The sequence below is a fragment of the Siniperca chuatsi genome, linkage group LG7 (assembly GCF_020085105.1).
Source record: "Siniperca chuatsi isolate FFG_IHB_CAS linkage group LG7, ASM2008510v1, whole genome shotgun sequence".
In the NCBI taxonomy this organism is placed as follows: domain Eukaryota; kingdom Metazoa; phylum Chordata; class Actinopteri; order Centrarchiformes; family Sinipercidae; genus Siniperca; species Siniperca chuatsi.
The window spans coordinates 31007600-31025226 of NC_058048.1; the positions used below are offsets into that span (position 1 = coordinate 31007600).

General features: G+C 43.3%; 1 protein-coding gene across 4 annotated transcripts; it reads right to left on the reverse strand.

The window, feature by feature from the left end:
• Nucleotides 1-1508: 1508 nt before the first annotated feature.
• On the reverse strand, nucleotides 1509-16586 carry eif4h (eukaryotic translation initiation factor 4h). Of its 4 annotated transcripts, none has more exons than XM_044203005.1 (8): nucleotides 16430-16586; nucleotides 10262-10452; nucleotides 9204-9268; nucleotides 8816-8921; nucleotides 8032-8112; nucleotides 5070-5228; nucleotides 4784-4899; nucleotides 1509-2075 (listed from the first exon to the last, which is right to left on the reverse strand). In XM_044203005.1, the coding sequence occupies exons 1-8, from the start codon at nucleotides 16492-16494 to the stop codon at nucleotides 2070-2072; spliced, it is 789 nt and encodes a 262-aa protein (XP_044058940.1). In that variant the 5' UTR covers nucleotides 16495-16586; the 3' UTR covers nucleotides 1509-2069. The 4 variants fall into 4 exon arrangements, with proteins under 4 accessions (XP_044058940.1, XP_044058938.1, XP_044058941.1 ...); XM_044203003.1 differs by having other exon boundaries at nucleotides 8005-8112; XM_044203006.1 differs by lacking the exon at nucleotides 8032-8112.
• Between the last annotated feature and the right edge of the window lie 1041 nt (nucleotides 16587-17627).

A 17627-nucleotide genomic window follows, 5' to 3' on the forward strand; every position in this document is an offset into this window, starting at 1 on the left:
CCCGAAGAAATAAAAACACACACAAAAGAGTCAAACTGAAGACTGAGACACACAACACAACTGAACCAGGAAGAGTTCAACACACACACACACACACACACACACACACACACACACACACACACACACACACACACACACACACACACACACACACACACACACACACACACACACACACACACACACACTTTATCTGACAGCTTTAGATTTTGACTATATTATAATCAAATTTTACATTATTATATTACAAAAGATAATCAACTAATACATTATATAATATTATTATAGCATTACAGTGATATTATAATTAAATATAATACATTACAGTGATGAACACATTAATTATAATTAAGTAATATAAGATTTTATTCTGAAATGGGTCATTCTTTTACTTTTGATACTTTGAATATATTTTGATTTTAATACATTTGTACTTACAGTAAAAAGACATTATACAGTAAAATGTGTATATATTTATTTTTCTATATTAGCTGAGAATCTCGGGCACAAACATACTGATAGTGTGTGTACGTACATATATATATATACACATATATTTCCATTTTATGCTGTACTTTATTCTTCTACACTACATTCAAGATTTTACAAACAAAACATGCAATAATCTTGTAAATAAAAAACAAAACACTGAAATGTTTCTAACATGTTAATGTCAGTAACTATTATAATCAACACCCAGTTTCATCTTAAATCGTATTAAAGATAAAACTTAAATACCTGTAAACAGCTGAAGCTCCAGTCAGTCAGCTGATTTCATGTTTGAGTCTAACTTCCTGTCCCGTGGTCCAGATCAGACCGAAGGTGACGACATCTGGTACTTTTTCACATTATTATTTATGGTGTTTCTGTTGGCAGTATGAATATAAACAGGAAACACACACACACACAGCACGATATGAAGCTAACGTGCCCATACTTTCACGTGGTACACCAAACTACATAGGAAAATTTGGCATTTTTGCGTTCTTGGCTCGTCATAAGTAATTCATAAAGTGAATCACCAGATAAAACTGGTTTTTACACATCACCGAGACCTTCTGCTGAACCAGAACCCGGTTATCAAAGTTTATTATGTTAACAGACCTTCATCCTCAGACTTACGGCCTTTGCTCCGAAGCCACCACGAGGGCAAAATGTTACACGTTTCTGGTATAAAAATGACAAGAGAATCGGGGTTAAAGCGACATGGACGACAGTAAGTTAGCGTGAAAAAGACAGACAGTAAAAAAAAAAAAAAAAACACCTGACGCACGTTGATCCGTTCAGATTTTCTGACCGTTTGAGGTGAAGTCAGGCTCCATAAAGTGAACATTAAAAGACAAAACAAAGAAACACAGACTCGGAGAGACAGAAAGAAAGAAAGAGAGAGAGGCAGGACAGGACGAGCTTCATTCTTTATTCTTCTGTCACTTGGAAGAAAAAATAAAAACGAGGAATCGACACCCCCCCCCCAAACCCTGAAATTAAACAATCTGGTTGACGTATGAGGATGATGATGATAGTTTTATTGCCATAAACAGTGTAGGAAAAAAAATGAACCAAAAAAAAAAAAGAAAATAAAGTTAAAACAGCCGTTTTTATTCTATAGTACAGTAAAGCAAATAAAACTGTTTATCAGCGACACAAATGTTCTCAAAGCGACGCAGACCGAAACCGACCAAAACCACCGGCTGGAGGTTAAAAATCCCGTTCTGATCCTCTACAGACCCGATCCCGATCCACACTGACACACAAGAGACCTGAAAACATTCACCTGGACCAGGTTTTACTGTTTTAAATGTTATGCAATGGTTACAGTTTTAACTACAAACAGAAATGAAAACGTCATTGTACGATAATAATTTTGACTTTTGCAGGTCATTCAAAACTGTTTTTTATCAATTTTACAAAAAAAAAAGTGGCAGTCGGCTTCTACATGAACTGAAATAAACAAAAACAGCACAAAAACCTTTAAATTTCTTCTTTTCTGTTGTTGGGGGGGGGGGGGACACGACGTGTTAGCGCCACCGTCTGGTCAGGAGTATGTGGTTGCCGATTTAAATGAATCAGGACTGCAATCAAAGACAGATGGAAGAAGGGAAGAGGTCGAGAACAGAAAGAGATGAAGGGAAAAAGGGGGCAAAAGGAAGGGAAAAATAAAAATTAAGCATAACAGGAAACATTTCGTCTCTTATCCTTCCTCCCTTTTCTTTTATTTCCCTCGTCTTGCATCCCCATCTCTCTTCCCCGCTTCCCTTCCTTTCATTCCTTCCACGAACGCTGCGTTTTCCCACCGATCTCTCCTTTAACGGCCTGCCGCTAAGAAGCGTGGCGGGATGGGCGGAGTGAGCTGATCGATGGAGCCGGAGAGAGAAAGGGGGGTGACGGGAAAGATGGAAGAAGAAGAAGAAGAAGAAGAAGAAAAGAAAACAGACGGAAAGACGGCAACAAAGGAGAGAAAGTGAAATTAAGGATTAAAAAGGGAAAGACGGGACGCTTCCGTCTCTTCTCTCGTTGCATTTCTTCACCTTCTGCTGTTTCTTTAAAAAAAAAAGCGTCTTTTCTGTTGCGTAAAAGTGCAACGGCGCCCCCCATCTGTTACGATGGGTACTGCGTTTAAATATTTAAATCGTGTGACTTCAGAGAAAAGATGAGGGATCAAAGAACAAAGATCAAAGATCAAAGAACAAAGATCAAAGATATGAAATTAAGAATCAATCCGTCAACCCCTGAAAAAATAAAAGTCACGGGAGAGTCTTCGTCGTAGAAAGACGAAAACGAAGAATGATTACAGGCAGAGGGAAGAAGAAGGAGGAGGAGGAGGAGGAGCAGAAGAAGGAGAAGAAGGAGGAGCAGAAGAAGAAGAAGGAGGAGGAGCAGAAGGAGAAGAAGAAGGACAAGAAGAAGGAGGAGAAGAAGAAGAAGGAGGAGGAGCAGAAGAAGAAGAAGGAGAAGGAGAAGAAGGAGCAGAAGAAGGAGAAGGAGGAGGAGCAGAAGAAGGAGAAGAAGAAGAAGGACAAGAAGAAGGAGGAGAAGAAGAAGAAGGAGGAGGAGAAGAAGAAGGAGGAGGAGCAGAAGAAGAAGAAGGAGAAGGAGAAGAAGGAGCAGAAGAAGGAGGAGCAGAAGAAGGAGAAGGAGGAGGAGCAGAAGAAGGAGAAGAAGAAGAAGGACAAGAAGAAGGAGGAGAAGGAGGAGGAGGAGGAGCAGAAGAAGGAGAAGGAGGAGGAGCAGAAGAAGGAGAAGGAGAAGAAGGAGCAGAAGAAGGAGGAGCAGAAGAAGGAGAAGGAGGAGGAGCAGAAGAAGGAGAAGAAGAAGAAGGACAAGAAGAAGGAGGAGAAGGAGGAGGAGGAGGAGCAGAAGAAGGAGGAGCAGAAGAAGAAGAAGGAGGAGGAGCAGAAGAAGGAGAAGAAGAAGGAGGAGCAGAAGAAGAAGGAGAAGGAGAAGAAGAGAAGGAGAAGAAGGAGGAGGAGGAGGAGCAGAAGGAGGAGGAGGAGGAGGAGGAGCAGAAGAAGGGGGAGGAGGAGGAGGAGCAGAAGAAGGAGGAGAAGAAAGTGACAAAAAGGAAAGGCAGACATTTTGTTTTTCTAAATTCTTTCCTCGGGTTCAGGTGAAGTTTTCAGTGTGGATCAACGTTCAGTGTGGACGGCTCATTCTTAAATCTGATTGGACGGTACGGGTTTGGCCTTCTGCGCTCCGAATCATGTCTCAGATTACCAATCGGCCCGAGACAACCAATCAGGGGGGAGCCTTGACTGCAGGCCACGCCCCTCGCGGCTGCGCCGCAGATGCTTCACCACCATTTTTTGGGTAAATAGCAGAAATTTGATTTCATCGTAATTAATTAATTTCCGGTTTTCTGAAACAGGATGCGAACGCAACGTTGCGGTGGCAGTTATTACGGGAGCCAAATGGAGGGAAAGCAGTGCATCATGGGAACAGAAGTCAGAACACTCTTCAGGTGTCTGCCGCCTGTTTATCTTAAAAAAAAAAAACATTTAAAACCCCGCCCACCCGTGACGACAACGGCAAACGTATGACGAGACTCAAAGCTGGAAAGTCTGATTGACGCGTCACCACGGCAACAAGCGACAGCAAAGAAAGGGGCCAAAAAAAAAAAAAAAAAAGGTAATCTCTGACTCAACCAATCAGGACGAGGGGGCGTGGCCGCAGCGGAGCGACTACAAAGTACAAAAGAAACGACTTTACAGGTTTAACCTCCGGGCTTCTTTCTGCTGGAGAGTAACTGGTGGGTGACCTTTGACCCGGCAGCAGAGGAGTGAGGGGGGGGGCGGGGCTACGGGGACGAAGCAGGTATGACATCACAGTAAGCGGAGGTGGAGGTGAGGGGGCGGGGCGGAGAAACCCAAAGTTCGGGACATGCATTCACAGGCTGCTCGTCGTGTTTGTGTTTACAGGTTTATTGTTCAGTGTGTCAGAGTGTTTTCATCTTTATTCCAACTAAGAATAAATATTCCGATCAAACTGAACTGAAACAAGAAGAAGAAGAAGAAGCAGCAGCAGCAGAAGAAGAAGAAGAAGAAGAAGAAGAAGAAGAAGAAGAAGAAGAAGAGGAGGGCGGCGTCCGCTCGCTGTCTGTCAGGAAGGAATGCTAACTGTGGCGTTTAAACTCATCCCGTTGGGGTTTATTTTTTTATTTAAGTTCTCTATCTGTTCACTCTCGTCCCCCTCCCTCCCCCTCCCTCCCCTCCCCTCCCTCCCCCCCCCCCCCCCCCCGGCCCTCACGGCCTTCAGTCTCTTAAGGTTTCTCCTTGGGGATCACCTCCTCTCGTGGCTTGGCTCCACCGAAGATGGCAGAGTTTGGGTTGGCGACCTGGTTGAGCGGCTCAGAAACGGTCCGAGGCTTCAGCTGCAGCCGGGGCCGCTGCGCTCGCTCCTCTGCACGAGACAAACAGACGACGCCGTTACGCGCCGACACACACACACACACACACACTTTCGTTTTTATAAAGTCTTCACACGAGCAGAAGTTTCGAAAAAACCACACGACTAAACAAATAAGCTAAAAACGTATTAAATAAAAGTCCGACCAACGGACAGGAAGTCACCTTCAGACGGTTCCCTGAAGTCTGTCGCTCCGCCGCGGGGGGGTCCGTCTCTGAAGCGACCCCCGACCCCTGCACCTGCCCCCCTTCTGTCACCGGGGCGACTGCCGCCACTGCCGCCGCCTCGACTCCGCCCTCCCATGTAGTCATCATCTCTAAAACCTGCAGAGACAGACGGGCGGACAGACAGGTAGGTCAGCGGACAGACACCCTCAGGTGTCCTGCAGCGCCTGGGACCTGTAAGGTAACCAGTGAACGTGAGATGGTCGAGGTGAAAGGCATGATGGGGGGAAAAAACGGGGGGTGGTCCAGCAACTTCAGGAGGCGGAGCCAGGCTATGGGGGTCAAAGGTCAACACTGTCTGTTTCACTTGTAACTGAGATAACCAGGCTGTTCAACTGTGGATTAGATTTGTGGAACTGTTTCATTTAGGTTCACTTGCATAGCTTAGCATAGCTTAGCTTAGCGTAGCTTAGCTTACTGAAGTTTAGTTGAGTCTGGGTTTTGCGTAGTTGTGTGGTTTAGCTTATTTCTGCTATAGTCTGGTTTGTTTTAGTGTAGCGTAGTTACGTGTGCTTGCAACCAACAGAAGCACGTAGCTTAGCTTAGCTTAGCTTACTGAAGTTTAGTTGAGTCTGGGTTTTGCGTAGTTGTGTGGTTTAGCTTATTTCTGCTATAGTCTGGTTTGTTTTAGTGTAGCGTAGTTACGTGTGCTTGCAACCAACAGAAGCACGTAGCTTAGCGTAGCTTAGCTTACTGAAGTTTAGTTGAGTCTGGGTTTTGCGTAGTTGTGTGGTTTAGCTTATTTCTGCTATAGTCTGGTTTGTTTTAGCGTAGCGTAGTTACGCGTGCTTGCAACCAACTTTCAGAAGTGCTTAGCTTAGAATAGCTTACTGAAGTTTAGTTGAGTCTGGTTTTGGCGTAGTTGTGTCGTTTAGCTTATTTCTGCTATAGTCTGGTTTGTTTTAGCGTAGCGTAGTTACGTGTGCTTGCAACCAACTTTCAGAAGCACATAGCTTAGATTAGCGTAGCTTAGCTTACTGAAGTTTAGTTGAGTCTGTTACAGTTTAGCTCCGATTGTTTTTTGTGTAGTTGTGTTGTTTAGCTTATTAGCTTATTTCTGCTATAGTCTGGTTTGTTTTAGCGTAGCGTAGTTACGTGTGCTTGCAACCAACTTTCAGAAGCACATAGCTTAGCGTAGCTTAGCTTACTGAAGTTTAGTTGAGTCTGGGTTTTGCGTAGTTGTGTCGTTTAGCTTATTTCTGCTATAGTCTGGTTTGTTTTAGCGCAGCGTAGTTACGTGTGCTTGCAACCAACTTTCAGAAGCACATAGCTTAGCTTAGCATAGCTTACTGAAGTTTAGTTGAGTCTGTTACAGTTTAGCTCCGATTGTTTTTTGTAGTTGTGTTGTTTAGCTTATTAGCTTATTTCTGCTATAGTCTGGTTTGTTTTAGCGTAGTTACGTGTGCTTGCAACCAACTTTCAGAAGCACATAGCTTAGCTTAGCATAGCTTACTGAAGTTTAGTTGAGTCTGTTACAGTTTAGCTCCGATTGTTTTTTGTAGTTGTGTTGTTTAGCTTATTAGCTTATTTCTGCTATAGTCTGGTTTGTTTTAGCGTAGCGTAGTTACGCGTGCTTGCAACCAACTTTCAGAAGCAAATCTTGCGTACTTGTTTTTCTTCTTCCGACACTTTTTTAAGCACGTAACTAGTCAAGCGACAAACGTGAAATCAGCGGCTGATATCGAGATCCTGTGCAAACTTTTAGAAGCGACAAATGGACCGTCAGAAAAACGTGGGAGTTTCTCGTCCGACGTTTTTAATACTTTTGCTATTTGCTATTTTGCTAATAGCACCAACATGTGGTGTTTGGGCGAAACTCCCTTTTCTGATCCTACACATTTCTGCTGATCTTTACCAAACTATTTGGACGTCGCCAAACATAAATCATTTCTTCGTTTTGTCTGTTTGGTTTCCAAAGTCTTGGAGGCGTGGCCTATTGACGTAGCCTACCATAACTCTGAAATGCAACCAAATTTGAAGGACATGTGCAGACGAGGACCCCAAACACCTCATTGAAATTTCATGGATTTTCACCCATAGGGGGCGCTACAGTAAAACAAAGATTAAATTACTATAATTTCATGGTCTGTAAAGGCTTCATCATCGGTACAGTGGTGCCTCCTGGGCATCTACAGCACAAAACAAGTTTAACATTGACACAAAAGCTCACTTATTACGCTTTCCATCACAGCTATTAACTATTAGCTAACGCTTTGAAAGCGCGAGCTAACGTGTAGCCACGAGCGAGCAAAGGTTCGATCGCTGTAACTCCTCGCTCTCCGGTAAAAAACTGATCCGAAACTCTGCTGCCAGGATTTTGACTCCGACTAAGAAACACGGCTTCATCGCACTGGCTACCTGTTGTTTTCAGGATTGATTTTAAGATATTATTGATTACATTCCAGGTTGTTCCGCGGTCCAGATCTGTACTCAGAGGCGAGTCTTTGCAGTCGGGGATCCGAGACCGAAGAGATCAGGGCTGCGAACTCGTCTTTTAAAAATCACTTTTTTTCCCCGATACGGCCTTTCGTTGTTTTCATTGATGTTTAAATGACATTTTATTTCATTTTACTCTCTTCGTGTTTTATAAATGTGTTTAGTTTTATGGCTTTTAGTTTGTTTTGTTGTAAATATACAGTTTTTACTGTAAAGCGCTTTGAAAGGTGCTATATAAATAAAGTTTATTATTATAATAGAGGCGTCGCTGCCGTGTGATAAAGATTAGTTTGGTTTAGTTTTGCAGTTTAGCTTAACGATATCGTTTTTTGATCTTAATAAAGTTTAGTTTGTTAGTTCCGGGACGCCGTCCTGCCATCTGACTGGCCGCAGCCCAGCAGTGTTCTGATTGGCCGGCTGGGATCTGCTGCTGTCCAACCTGAGCTGCCGAACTCTCTGACCGCACCTCCTCCTGGCTGGTCGAAGTCCTCGCGGGAGTCGCGTCCTCCTCCTCCTCCTCTGGGAGCTCCTCGAGAACCTCCTCGTCCTGCAGAGGACAGGGGGGAGTTTAACACTGAGAGGAGGAGAGAGAGGGGGGGAGGAGGAGAGGAGGAAACAGAGGAGGAGGTGGCAGCGCCTCCTTCTGGAAGAACAGCACCGAAGAGGCGGGGCTTGTTAGTCGTCCGTCAGCCAATCAGAGAACAGATGTTAGCGAGAAGAAGCAGTGAAGCTGCTAAACTGACTGAAGGAGGTGATCAGTTTATCTCCTGACCAGGTGACCTCGTCCTACCTGTCACCTGTCACCTGTCTGTCTGTGTGGACCAGTTAGAGGAAAAGAGAAGGGGGGGGGGTGAGGATGAGATGATGAAAGGATGAAGCGTGAACGACGAAGAGTCCTCCTCCTCCAAGTCAAAGGTCAAACACTGACTGTGTATCAGGTCGGTTTTCATATCGAGTCCAATTTGAGATTTTTTAAGGTTTTTAAAACTTTAAAGTCAAACTTTTTTTTAATTTCCCCGTAGTTTCCGGGAAAAACAGATTTAATTGTTTGCGTATTTGAGATCGGATCTAAAACAAACAAACACTAAAACTTTATTTATACCAAATTCAGTTTCAAAAGCTCGACTTTATCAGCGCGAAACACTTCAGGTTCAGACTTGGAGGAGAAACCACAGAAGAAGAAGAAGACACACACTAACACGCACACCTACATACCAAGTCAGCGACCAACTTCACGTTGGCGTTCGTACCTCTAGCGTCGTCTTTCCTGAAGCCGAAGCCGCCTCCTCCTGCTCCTCCTCGCTCCTGCTTGCGTCCCTCTGCGATGTCCACCCTCAGTGACCTTTGATCTAGCAACTGCAGGAGGGGGGTCAGAGGTCACGTTAGACTTACAGTGGATGCAGAAGCTGCTGCAGACTGAACCGTTCACAGACTCCGCTGAAGTCTGAAGAGGTCGAAACTCCTAGCAGCACTCGTGGCGTAAAACAACAACTTTACTGTCAGACCTCCGCGTTTCGGCTCGCGGTCGGCCACAAGAGCGAGTTTCGACCCCTTCAGACTTTTCACCTCGAAGAAGGTGAAGTTTGCGTCTGCTTCTACAGACTGAGGACTGAAAACGTCTGACTCTCGGATACTCACAGCGCCGTCGTACGTCAAAGCTTCTTTTAGAGATTCCAAATCTTCGAACTCAACGTAACAAAAACCTTAAAGAGAGACACAAACACAAACACACAAACAGGAGACGCAGTCAGACTTCAGTTTACTTCACACACCAGCTGACACTTTAAGAGAGGCGTTAATTCAAAAGCGACAGCAAATCAGTCGAAATGCAGACGGCGATGAGTTACAATCAGCTGTTCCTTTACCGAGTCAGAAGCCCAAAACCGAGTGATTGTAACTGATGCATGAAACACTCAATAGGGTCAGTATCTGCACCAACACTAACCTCATTAACACCAGAACGGCCACGACGGTCATTCTGACCGTTTTGAAATTATTATGTGCAATAAACTTTGTTGAATAAAAAAAAAAAAAATACAATCTTGCTGGTACCTGACTTTTCCTAAAAGTATTTGTATTTTTATTTACAATAGGTTTTATATAAATGAAACAAAAAGGCAAAGAAAATATGGATCATTTTTACTTATTTCATACGCGGTCACGTTGGCCGCAGTGACTTATTCGCGCTATTCTATTGTTCTATTGTGCTGGCCTACAGCGCGCACGGCTCACGGCCTTGTTGTGTGTGTTTGACGACGGCGTGCTGAAGCACATCAGGTGACGGCTCATGACCTGAATATTTTGGCTAGTGTTTGCTGAGCTCCGTGCGCACAAGCGTGGGCGTCACCGACGGGCTGAAGGCAAAGCGGGAGTCGGTGACACTGGTGTGAATATAGCGTCTGCAATAATTACGGTTTACTATATGCGATGATATGAATATTGATAAATGTATGTTTTGGTGTTATTTGTTTTTTAAAAGATATCCTAACACAATAAATGCATTAATCTCCCATTTGGGTAATTTATCATTAGAGATTATAGAGTTTGGACAGAACTCATCGAGCTACGGTGTCCTGGACGGACCAAACCAGGTCTGCCACCTCTCTGCTGTCTTTTGTTGTCAGATTTTTTTTTTTTTTTTAGATTAAACTTCGTAGTTTCTGCGGACGCTGACACAGAAAATAAAATCCTCTGACCTTTGAACTTGTCTGTCTCTTTGTCTCTGACCAATCGGACGCTGCGGATGTTGAGCTCTTTGAAGATGATGTCGATGTCTCCCTGCACCGTGTTGAACGGCAGGTTTCCCACGTACGCCGTGAACGGGGGCTCCGACGGCAGCTCCTTCTGCTTCCTGGGGCCTCCGGAGCCGCCGCCGCCTCCACGGGGCCTGAAAGGGGGACAGACAGGGAGCATCATGGGATATGGAGTCAGGTTGTTACTCCTGTTAACTGGTTTCCTGATCAGATGTTTCCTGATTTAATTGCTTCTGTTCAGAAGAAAACGTGTTTACAGCGTGACTTCGCACTGAATTTTTGTCTCTTTATTACACCATCAATTGATCCTGGTCCCATTTTATAGTGCTTTATTAGTTATTTTCCTTTCCCCCAGATGAATTCGAGCAATTCTGTCCTCTAACCCGAGACACTCGGCATCACGTTCACCGCCCCCGACACATCCAGTAAATACAGCAGTCAACTGTCAGCAGTGTGGACGGCATGAAAGATCGATAGCGTACAACTGAGAGTAGCAGCAGTATAAATACTACCTCTACTACTAGTAAGCAGCGGCGGAGGAAGTATTCGGATGCTTTACTGCAGTAAAAGCACTAATAAACACTCTGTTACAGGTAACAGTCTTAATTAAAAGCACGCAAGTATAATCAGGAAGATGTACGTAACGTATTAAAGTAAACGTGAGCCGTTAAAACAACCGTTACAGGCGTCAACACTGGCTCTATGAATCCTGGGTAACCGGCAGGTGTTACATCTCGGTAATTAAAACGTGAAAATGGTTCAGACACGTTGGTTTAGAGCAGAGGTGTCAAACTCAAATACACAGCGGGCCAAAAGTATTTATTTTTGATATTATTTTTATGTATTTTTTTTGTTTTCTATACGATGCAATTTCTTTTGTAAAAAAAGATGTTTTTATTCCGACACAAATATAGGTAAATTAATAATTAATTGACTTTCCGAGCCCAAGAAATACATCTGAACACCCACCTGGCACGCTAACAGCGAGACTTTCACTGTCTAATGTTGTGCTCCTTAGTTAAAGCCACGTTGGCTCCACATACGAGACAGACAGGTGTGTCTTTCACACAGGTAAACAGGTATTCTGCCTCCCACCTGTCCAAAAAGCTCCCGTTTCCTTTCTTTCCGCCATTTTTGGGAAGTGGTAGCACGGTGACAGCTGCAGCATGAGGTCGCTATGACTGCTGTCACAGAGGAGAGGGCGTTTCTGGGTCCTGTCACGATTGACGCGCCAAAACAACAGCAGAGCATTGTGGGATTTGTAGTATTAGCGGTGAATGCGCTGTATAATACGGTTTGGTATTGCCTCGCGGGCCAAATATAATTACACTGCGGGCCAGATGTGGCCCGCGGGCCAGAGTTTGACACCTGTGGTTTAGAGGGACACTGGAGAAATTATGTCTTTAAAGTGTTTAAACGATCCGTCAAACAATTAACATATAAAACATGTATCCACAGGAAATTAATCAGCAGCTATTTTTATAATTAATTGTTTAGGTGATTTTTTCCCGACCGATAAATCGGCAAGGCTTATTAGCAGCGTATAAGTCGGCCGAATACGTAACAAGAAATGTCAAATTAGGTTTGAGGTAATTCACAAACGGCGTCTGCGTCGCAAGTTTACAACTGCTCTGTGTGTGCGTCTGGGTCACGACACTTTAACAAATCGAAAGGATCCACATCAAGATCGTTTGTTAAAAAAAACGTTATTATCCGATTTTTTAAACTCCCAAATATCGATATCGGCCTCCAGCGTCGGTCGGATTATAATCTGAAGAAGTCACCTGAGAAACCGGGATGGAAACTCTTCTTTTATTTGTGATATGACTGAGACGTAAAGGTACGACGACGTATTGCCGGGGGCGAGGGGTTAATGATCAGAGACTAAAAAAAAAACCCCCACTAAAGCGGTGAATTTACGAGAAAAACACGCACAACGTTACAAGTAAAAAACTCAAATATTCTCCGACATTATAGTATTAAATTTATGAGAGCAACACCCTGAAAAATAGGAACCACTTCGCTTCACTTTGCAAGGCTGCGACATCACACCACAGACCTGCCGCTCGCAACCTCGTGTAGCAGGAAATACTCGTGATTTTAGCCCACGGTCACCGCGTTAGCACGTATCGCACTCTGGAGACATTGCCGTGAATTGGGCCTATTAAGAAGCAAACGGTGATTTGGATTGCTTTCGCTTTGTGACTTTAATCTCAGAGCTTTATCTCAGATGAATAAAGATATTTCGATTAATTGTTCAGCCGTAGTCGTCGCGATATGATAACCAACATGCGCAACAAACACGTCGCAAAAGACTGCCTTAAATGTTCCGATTAAGAAATTATTTAATTTAGGGACGGGAACGGGTGTTAAACGGAGCTAAAGGCCGAAGTATTTAACGTCACGCTGCAGCCTCAGCCTGCTCGCCTCCACGCAGTGAAGATCGCTCGTTACTCTAAGCGCAATAAAACCTTCGCGAGTAAAAAGACATTTTAAAATAGCACTTTACAATATCGTGACGGCCATTTTTCACCGCTTTCCAGACCGAAACGTTTAACGCGTTCATCAAGAAAAGTATCAGTAGATGAACTGATGAGGAAAATAATTGATTCATTTGTTGCAGCCCTAATTAACTTGTTATCCCTGTGTTTTTGCATGAAAATAAGACTTTTATCCCGAGTAAAGGAAATATTAAACTAAAACAAAATGATTGCAACAACAGATGTTCTTGGCTTCTGTAAAGAAAAGCGCCTTAAAGAAAGTATGCAAGAGTATTTTCCAAAAATGTTGAACTAATCCTTTAAATTCAGAAACTACTCTGTCCCGTGTTTGCAGACAACAACAACATTATATATTATATTAGACTTATACACACTCTGACATTATGATAACGTGTTGTTCACGTTCTTAATTTGCAAACACCGAAGAGCGAGGAATTACAACGAACGGACAAAGCAGAACTGCAGAACGCGATTCTGCAGAAATCCAACACCACGACAAATACCACGATACAGAGCGAACAACGACACAGCGAGTACTGTAACTAACGTTAGCTAAGTTGTGGGTTAGCTTAGCTAGGTTGTGGGTTAGCAAACTGTTGCTACAGCCGCCGCTGCGAAGCTAACAGCCAGAGAGGACGAGACGGTTTCCCAGAGCAGCACAGCAGCTCCAGACAGCGACGCTCACAACTCTCCTGCTGCTACAGCTAACATCACAACAGCAGCAGATCTTGGCAAAATAGAAAGTCAGCTGAACGTCCGTTTAACGTCACCTGACGCACAAATGGAATAGTTTTTCAGCGCTCACACTGAACGCACAGCTAGCGGACCGAGAGGAGAGATTCGCTGAATCTGACAAAAAGCAACTGATGATACATTTGAAAAGACGACTAAAATGATTTCAGTTGGACTTTAAAAAGCGACAGTTCACCCCAAGTGAAAAATACATATCTTTCTGTTTATCCGTCTGGATAGTTTCGGTGTGAGTTGCAGAGTTTTGGAGATGTCGGCCGTCGAGATTTCTGCATATTTTGAATTTAATGGGGCTACATGGCGCTCGGCTTGTGGAGCTCAAAGCGCCAAAAACATACATCTGAAAAACTCAACAGTAACGTCTCTTTCCAGAAATCACGACCTGGTTACTCGAGATAATCCTCGGGTTTCTTGTGAGCAGTTTCATGTAGGAACTATTTTCTTTCTACCGAACTGCACCCGTCGACTTTATCACCGCGCAGAAGCCCGAGCCTCTCGTCTGTGAGTAGATGCACGCTTTCTGATATTTATAATATCACAAGACATCTCCAAAACTCTGCAACTCACACCGAAACTATCCAGATAGATAAACAGCGCTACAGGTGAGAGACAAAATATGTACGTTTGGTCTTTGGGCGAACTGTCCCTTTAAAGCTGTCGCTACTTTGCAGATTCTGATTTTTAACTCAAAATATAAAATCGACGTATTATTATAGATTAAAGCTACCCAGCAGAATATAAAGTCATTATAATGAGCTCCACCTCCGCCAGCTGCAACATTAAAGGGACATTAATGTACGTCTTTTGTCAATTAATGTCTGAAATGGGCCGTTCTGCATAGAGAGTACTTTTACTTCTGGTCCTTTAAGGATATTTTGAGTACATTTTGAACGCAGGACTTGTAACTGTATTTCTACAAAGTGGTACTTTTACTCGAGTAACACATGATGCGTTACTTCTTCCAGCACCGCAGAACTGCCACAGCGAGCGTCACAGGACCGAAAGCTGACAGGAAACAGTCCAGACCATCGCTCACCTGCGACAGGTGAAGACTACTCCCACACAAAGTCAGCCAGGCTTTTGTCTTTGCGGTGGATGTTAAAGTCGTAAACAAGGCGCAAAGTTAGCACCGGCTGGTCAAATATGCAAGTGGCTGTTAGATTTGCTTCACTCTCCAGCCAAAAACCCCACAACAACAGTGCCAGTGGACAAAAAAGTACATTTTGCAGCCCGCCCTCCGCTGGACTTTAAGACAATCAGAGTCTGATTCACACGAAACTTTTGGCTAAATCATCATTTCATCACCTGTTAATCTGCTCTCTATGCAGTAATATATATATGTAATATATGACGACACAACCGCAGACCAAAACACCTTTCCGTTCACCGTGGAGCTGAAACAATTAACCGATCAATCGACAGAAAAATTCTGACGATCACTTCATTGCTTCAGTCATTTTTCAAAGCAAAGGATTGTGGGGGAAAAAGGTCAAACATTCGTCTAAAAAGAGATGATTTGCTGCTTTTCTTTGCCACATGTCACTGTGAACTAAACGTATTTGGGACTTTCGCTCTCACAAAACAAGACATTTGAAGACACCGCCTTGATTTTTTTTTACTCTATGTTTCGATAACCTATAGACAAAACAATCAAATTAATAACGATCAGCAGATTAATCGTTAGTTGCAACTACCTGCAACTTTTCTTCCGCACTCAACATATTATTCAGTCACATCTCCGTATAAATCTATAGAAAATCCTCACATGAACAGGTAGAAGCTTTAATAATAATAATAATAATAATGTAATAGAAACGTTGTTAAAGCTTCATATAAGTGAGGACTTTCTACATTTATATGAAGTTTTTCCATTACTGCAACTGTAGTTTTTTGGGTTCTCCTGAACTTGAATAAAAACAAAATAACCAGAGGACATAACAGGGAGTTTTTTTGGGGGGGGACTGCATGGTTCAAGCTGTGGTAGACCATCCAAAGCTAAGTTTGATCGATCAATCCACATGTGATGTGATGTTTGTGATGTTTTAATAGATCAAACCATTAATGATAAAAGGTAGATTCGTAGTGAAAATAATCGTAGTTTCAGGCCTAAAAGATCAATATATCAGCTTCAGGTGTTTTAACAAAACTTCTGCCTCTGTCTCTAAATAAATGAGCTGACTCTGAAGGAAAACAAAAACAGTCTGAGGCTTGAATAAATCCCGCATCCCGAAGAAACCCCCCCCCCAAAAACCGGGTTTCACTGTTCGTTACATTCACCAGGCTTCAGCTAATAGACGATTAAAAAAAACAAAACAGCAGCTAACCTGATATTAACTACACAGATCAAGGCATATCAATAACTCCGGATCGATATCCAGGCTCATTTTTGGTAACTACGTGGATGAATCCGCAGCTACGGACACATGATGCAGCCATGCGGGCAGCCTGCAGCTGCAGCTCCGCCACCGCCACCACCTCCACCTGCCGCGGCCTCCTGTCTCGCCTCTCACCGGGGGCCGGTTCATTATTACAAACGCTAAAGCAGATACACATTATTTTACCACCGAGCTCCGGGGCGATTCCCCGCCACATGGGTCCGTTTGTTTCGTTTGTTAGCCCCCCCCCCCCGGCTAACAGTTAGCCTGGCACCTCCGGGACCGCGGTGTTTCCCAGCCGCTCTCCCCGGCCTCCCCTCACTCCTGTCCGTCCTGCTCATCAAGCGCAGGGCGGGACGAGCTCCGGGGCCTGGCCGCCCTGCACCGAGGCTCGGGGCGGACAGCAGCTGGAAACACGCCGACGGTCCGGCCGGGGTTTGTGTTTGAGGCACACGGCAGAACTGCCCTGTGGAGCGGATACTCACCCTCTACCGCCGCCGAAGCTGCCGTAGGCCCGGTCCCGCTCATCGTAGCTGTCGAAGTCCGCCATTGCTGCTGCTGTGTGTCGGAGGAGGAGGTCCTACACGTCACACACAGAGCGGGTTTAGCTGTCCGCACAGCGCCTGACCGGGAACACCGACACGCTAACAAATTTGTTTTATTGTTCACTTTATTTGAAATTTTATAAATACAAAAGTACAGAGAGATTAAATAAAACGTATATAGACAAGAATAGTCCATGAGGGATAAACAACAACGTAGAAAACAAAAGAAACTACAAATTTAAAAACGCAAACAGTGAAAATTACTAATTCTCGTTAAGAATTAGCCTACATTAATTAAATACATCAAGTGTAACAGACAGAAAAGGGTTTTTTAAAGCCTTTTTTGTTAATTGACGATTCAATATTTCTGGTAAATGTTTGTATTCCTTTAAGAAAAAAGAAAAGTGAGGTCTGAATCCAGAAAATTAGTATCTACATATGTGGTATTTGAAAACAGAATTAAATTTAGAGGGTAGAATGGTTTTGAAAAGTATTTTTTGTAGTGGTGACACTGACTTCTCTGAGAAAAGGAGACAAATAAAATAAAGAAATACAATTTTCATATATATATTTATATAGAATATATATTTTCTACATTATATGGTGTTTTGTTACTATATTTTCTCTATATGTTGCATGTTTCTGAGCTGCTTTTATTATATTCTATCCATTCTAATTTGAGGCTTTTCTCAATTAAAGTGAAAAACGTTTATGCATCATTAAAACAATGTCTAACAGCAAAGTATGAAAACCGAAGTCTTCTGTTAACTTTGTGTGGCGCATTTGATGTTTTCTGTTATTTTATTTTACACTCTCCCTGATACAATTTTAAATTCATAGTTTCTATGTATTTATTCTATATGCAGACCTACACTATATTGACTGATATTTCCCTGTTCTGTATTGTTAATGTCAGTAAAGTTTTGGACATTGGGGAGTACAGAAGCTGGTTGGTAAATTTTGGCCTTATAGTCGCCCCAAAGGAAAGGTCAGGAGGTCAAACGAATCGTTTGGGTTGATAACCTTCAGACTATCATTAGATTAGATTAGATTCAACTTTATTGTCATTACACATGTACAAGGCAACGAAATGCAGTTTAGGTCGAACCAGAAGTGCAATAAGCAAGTGCAGGATATA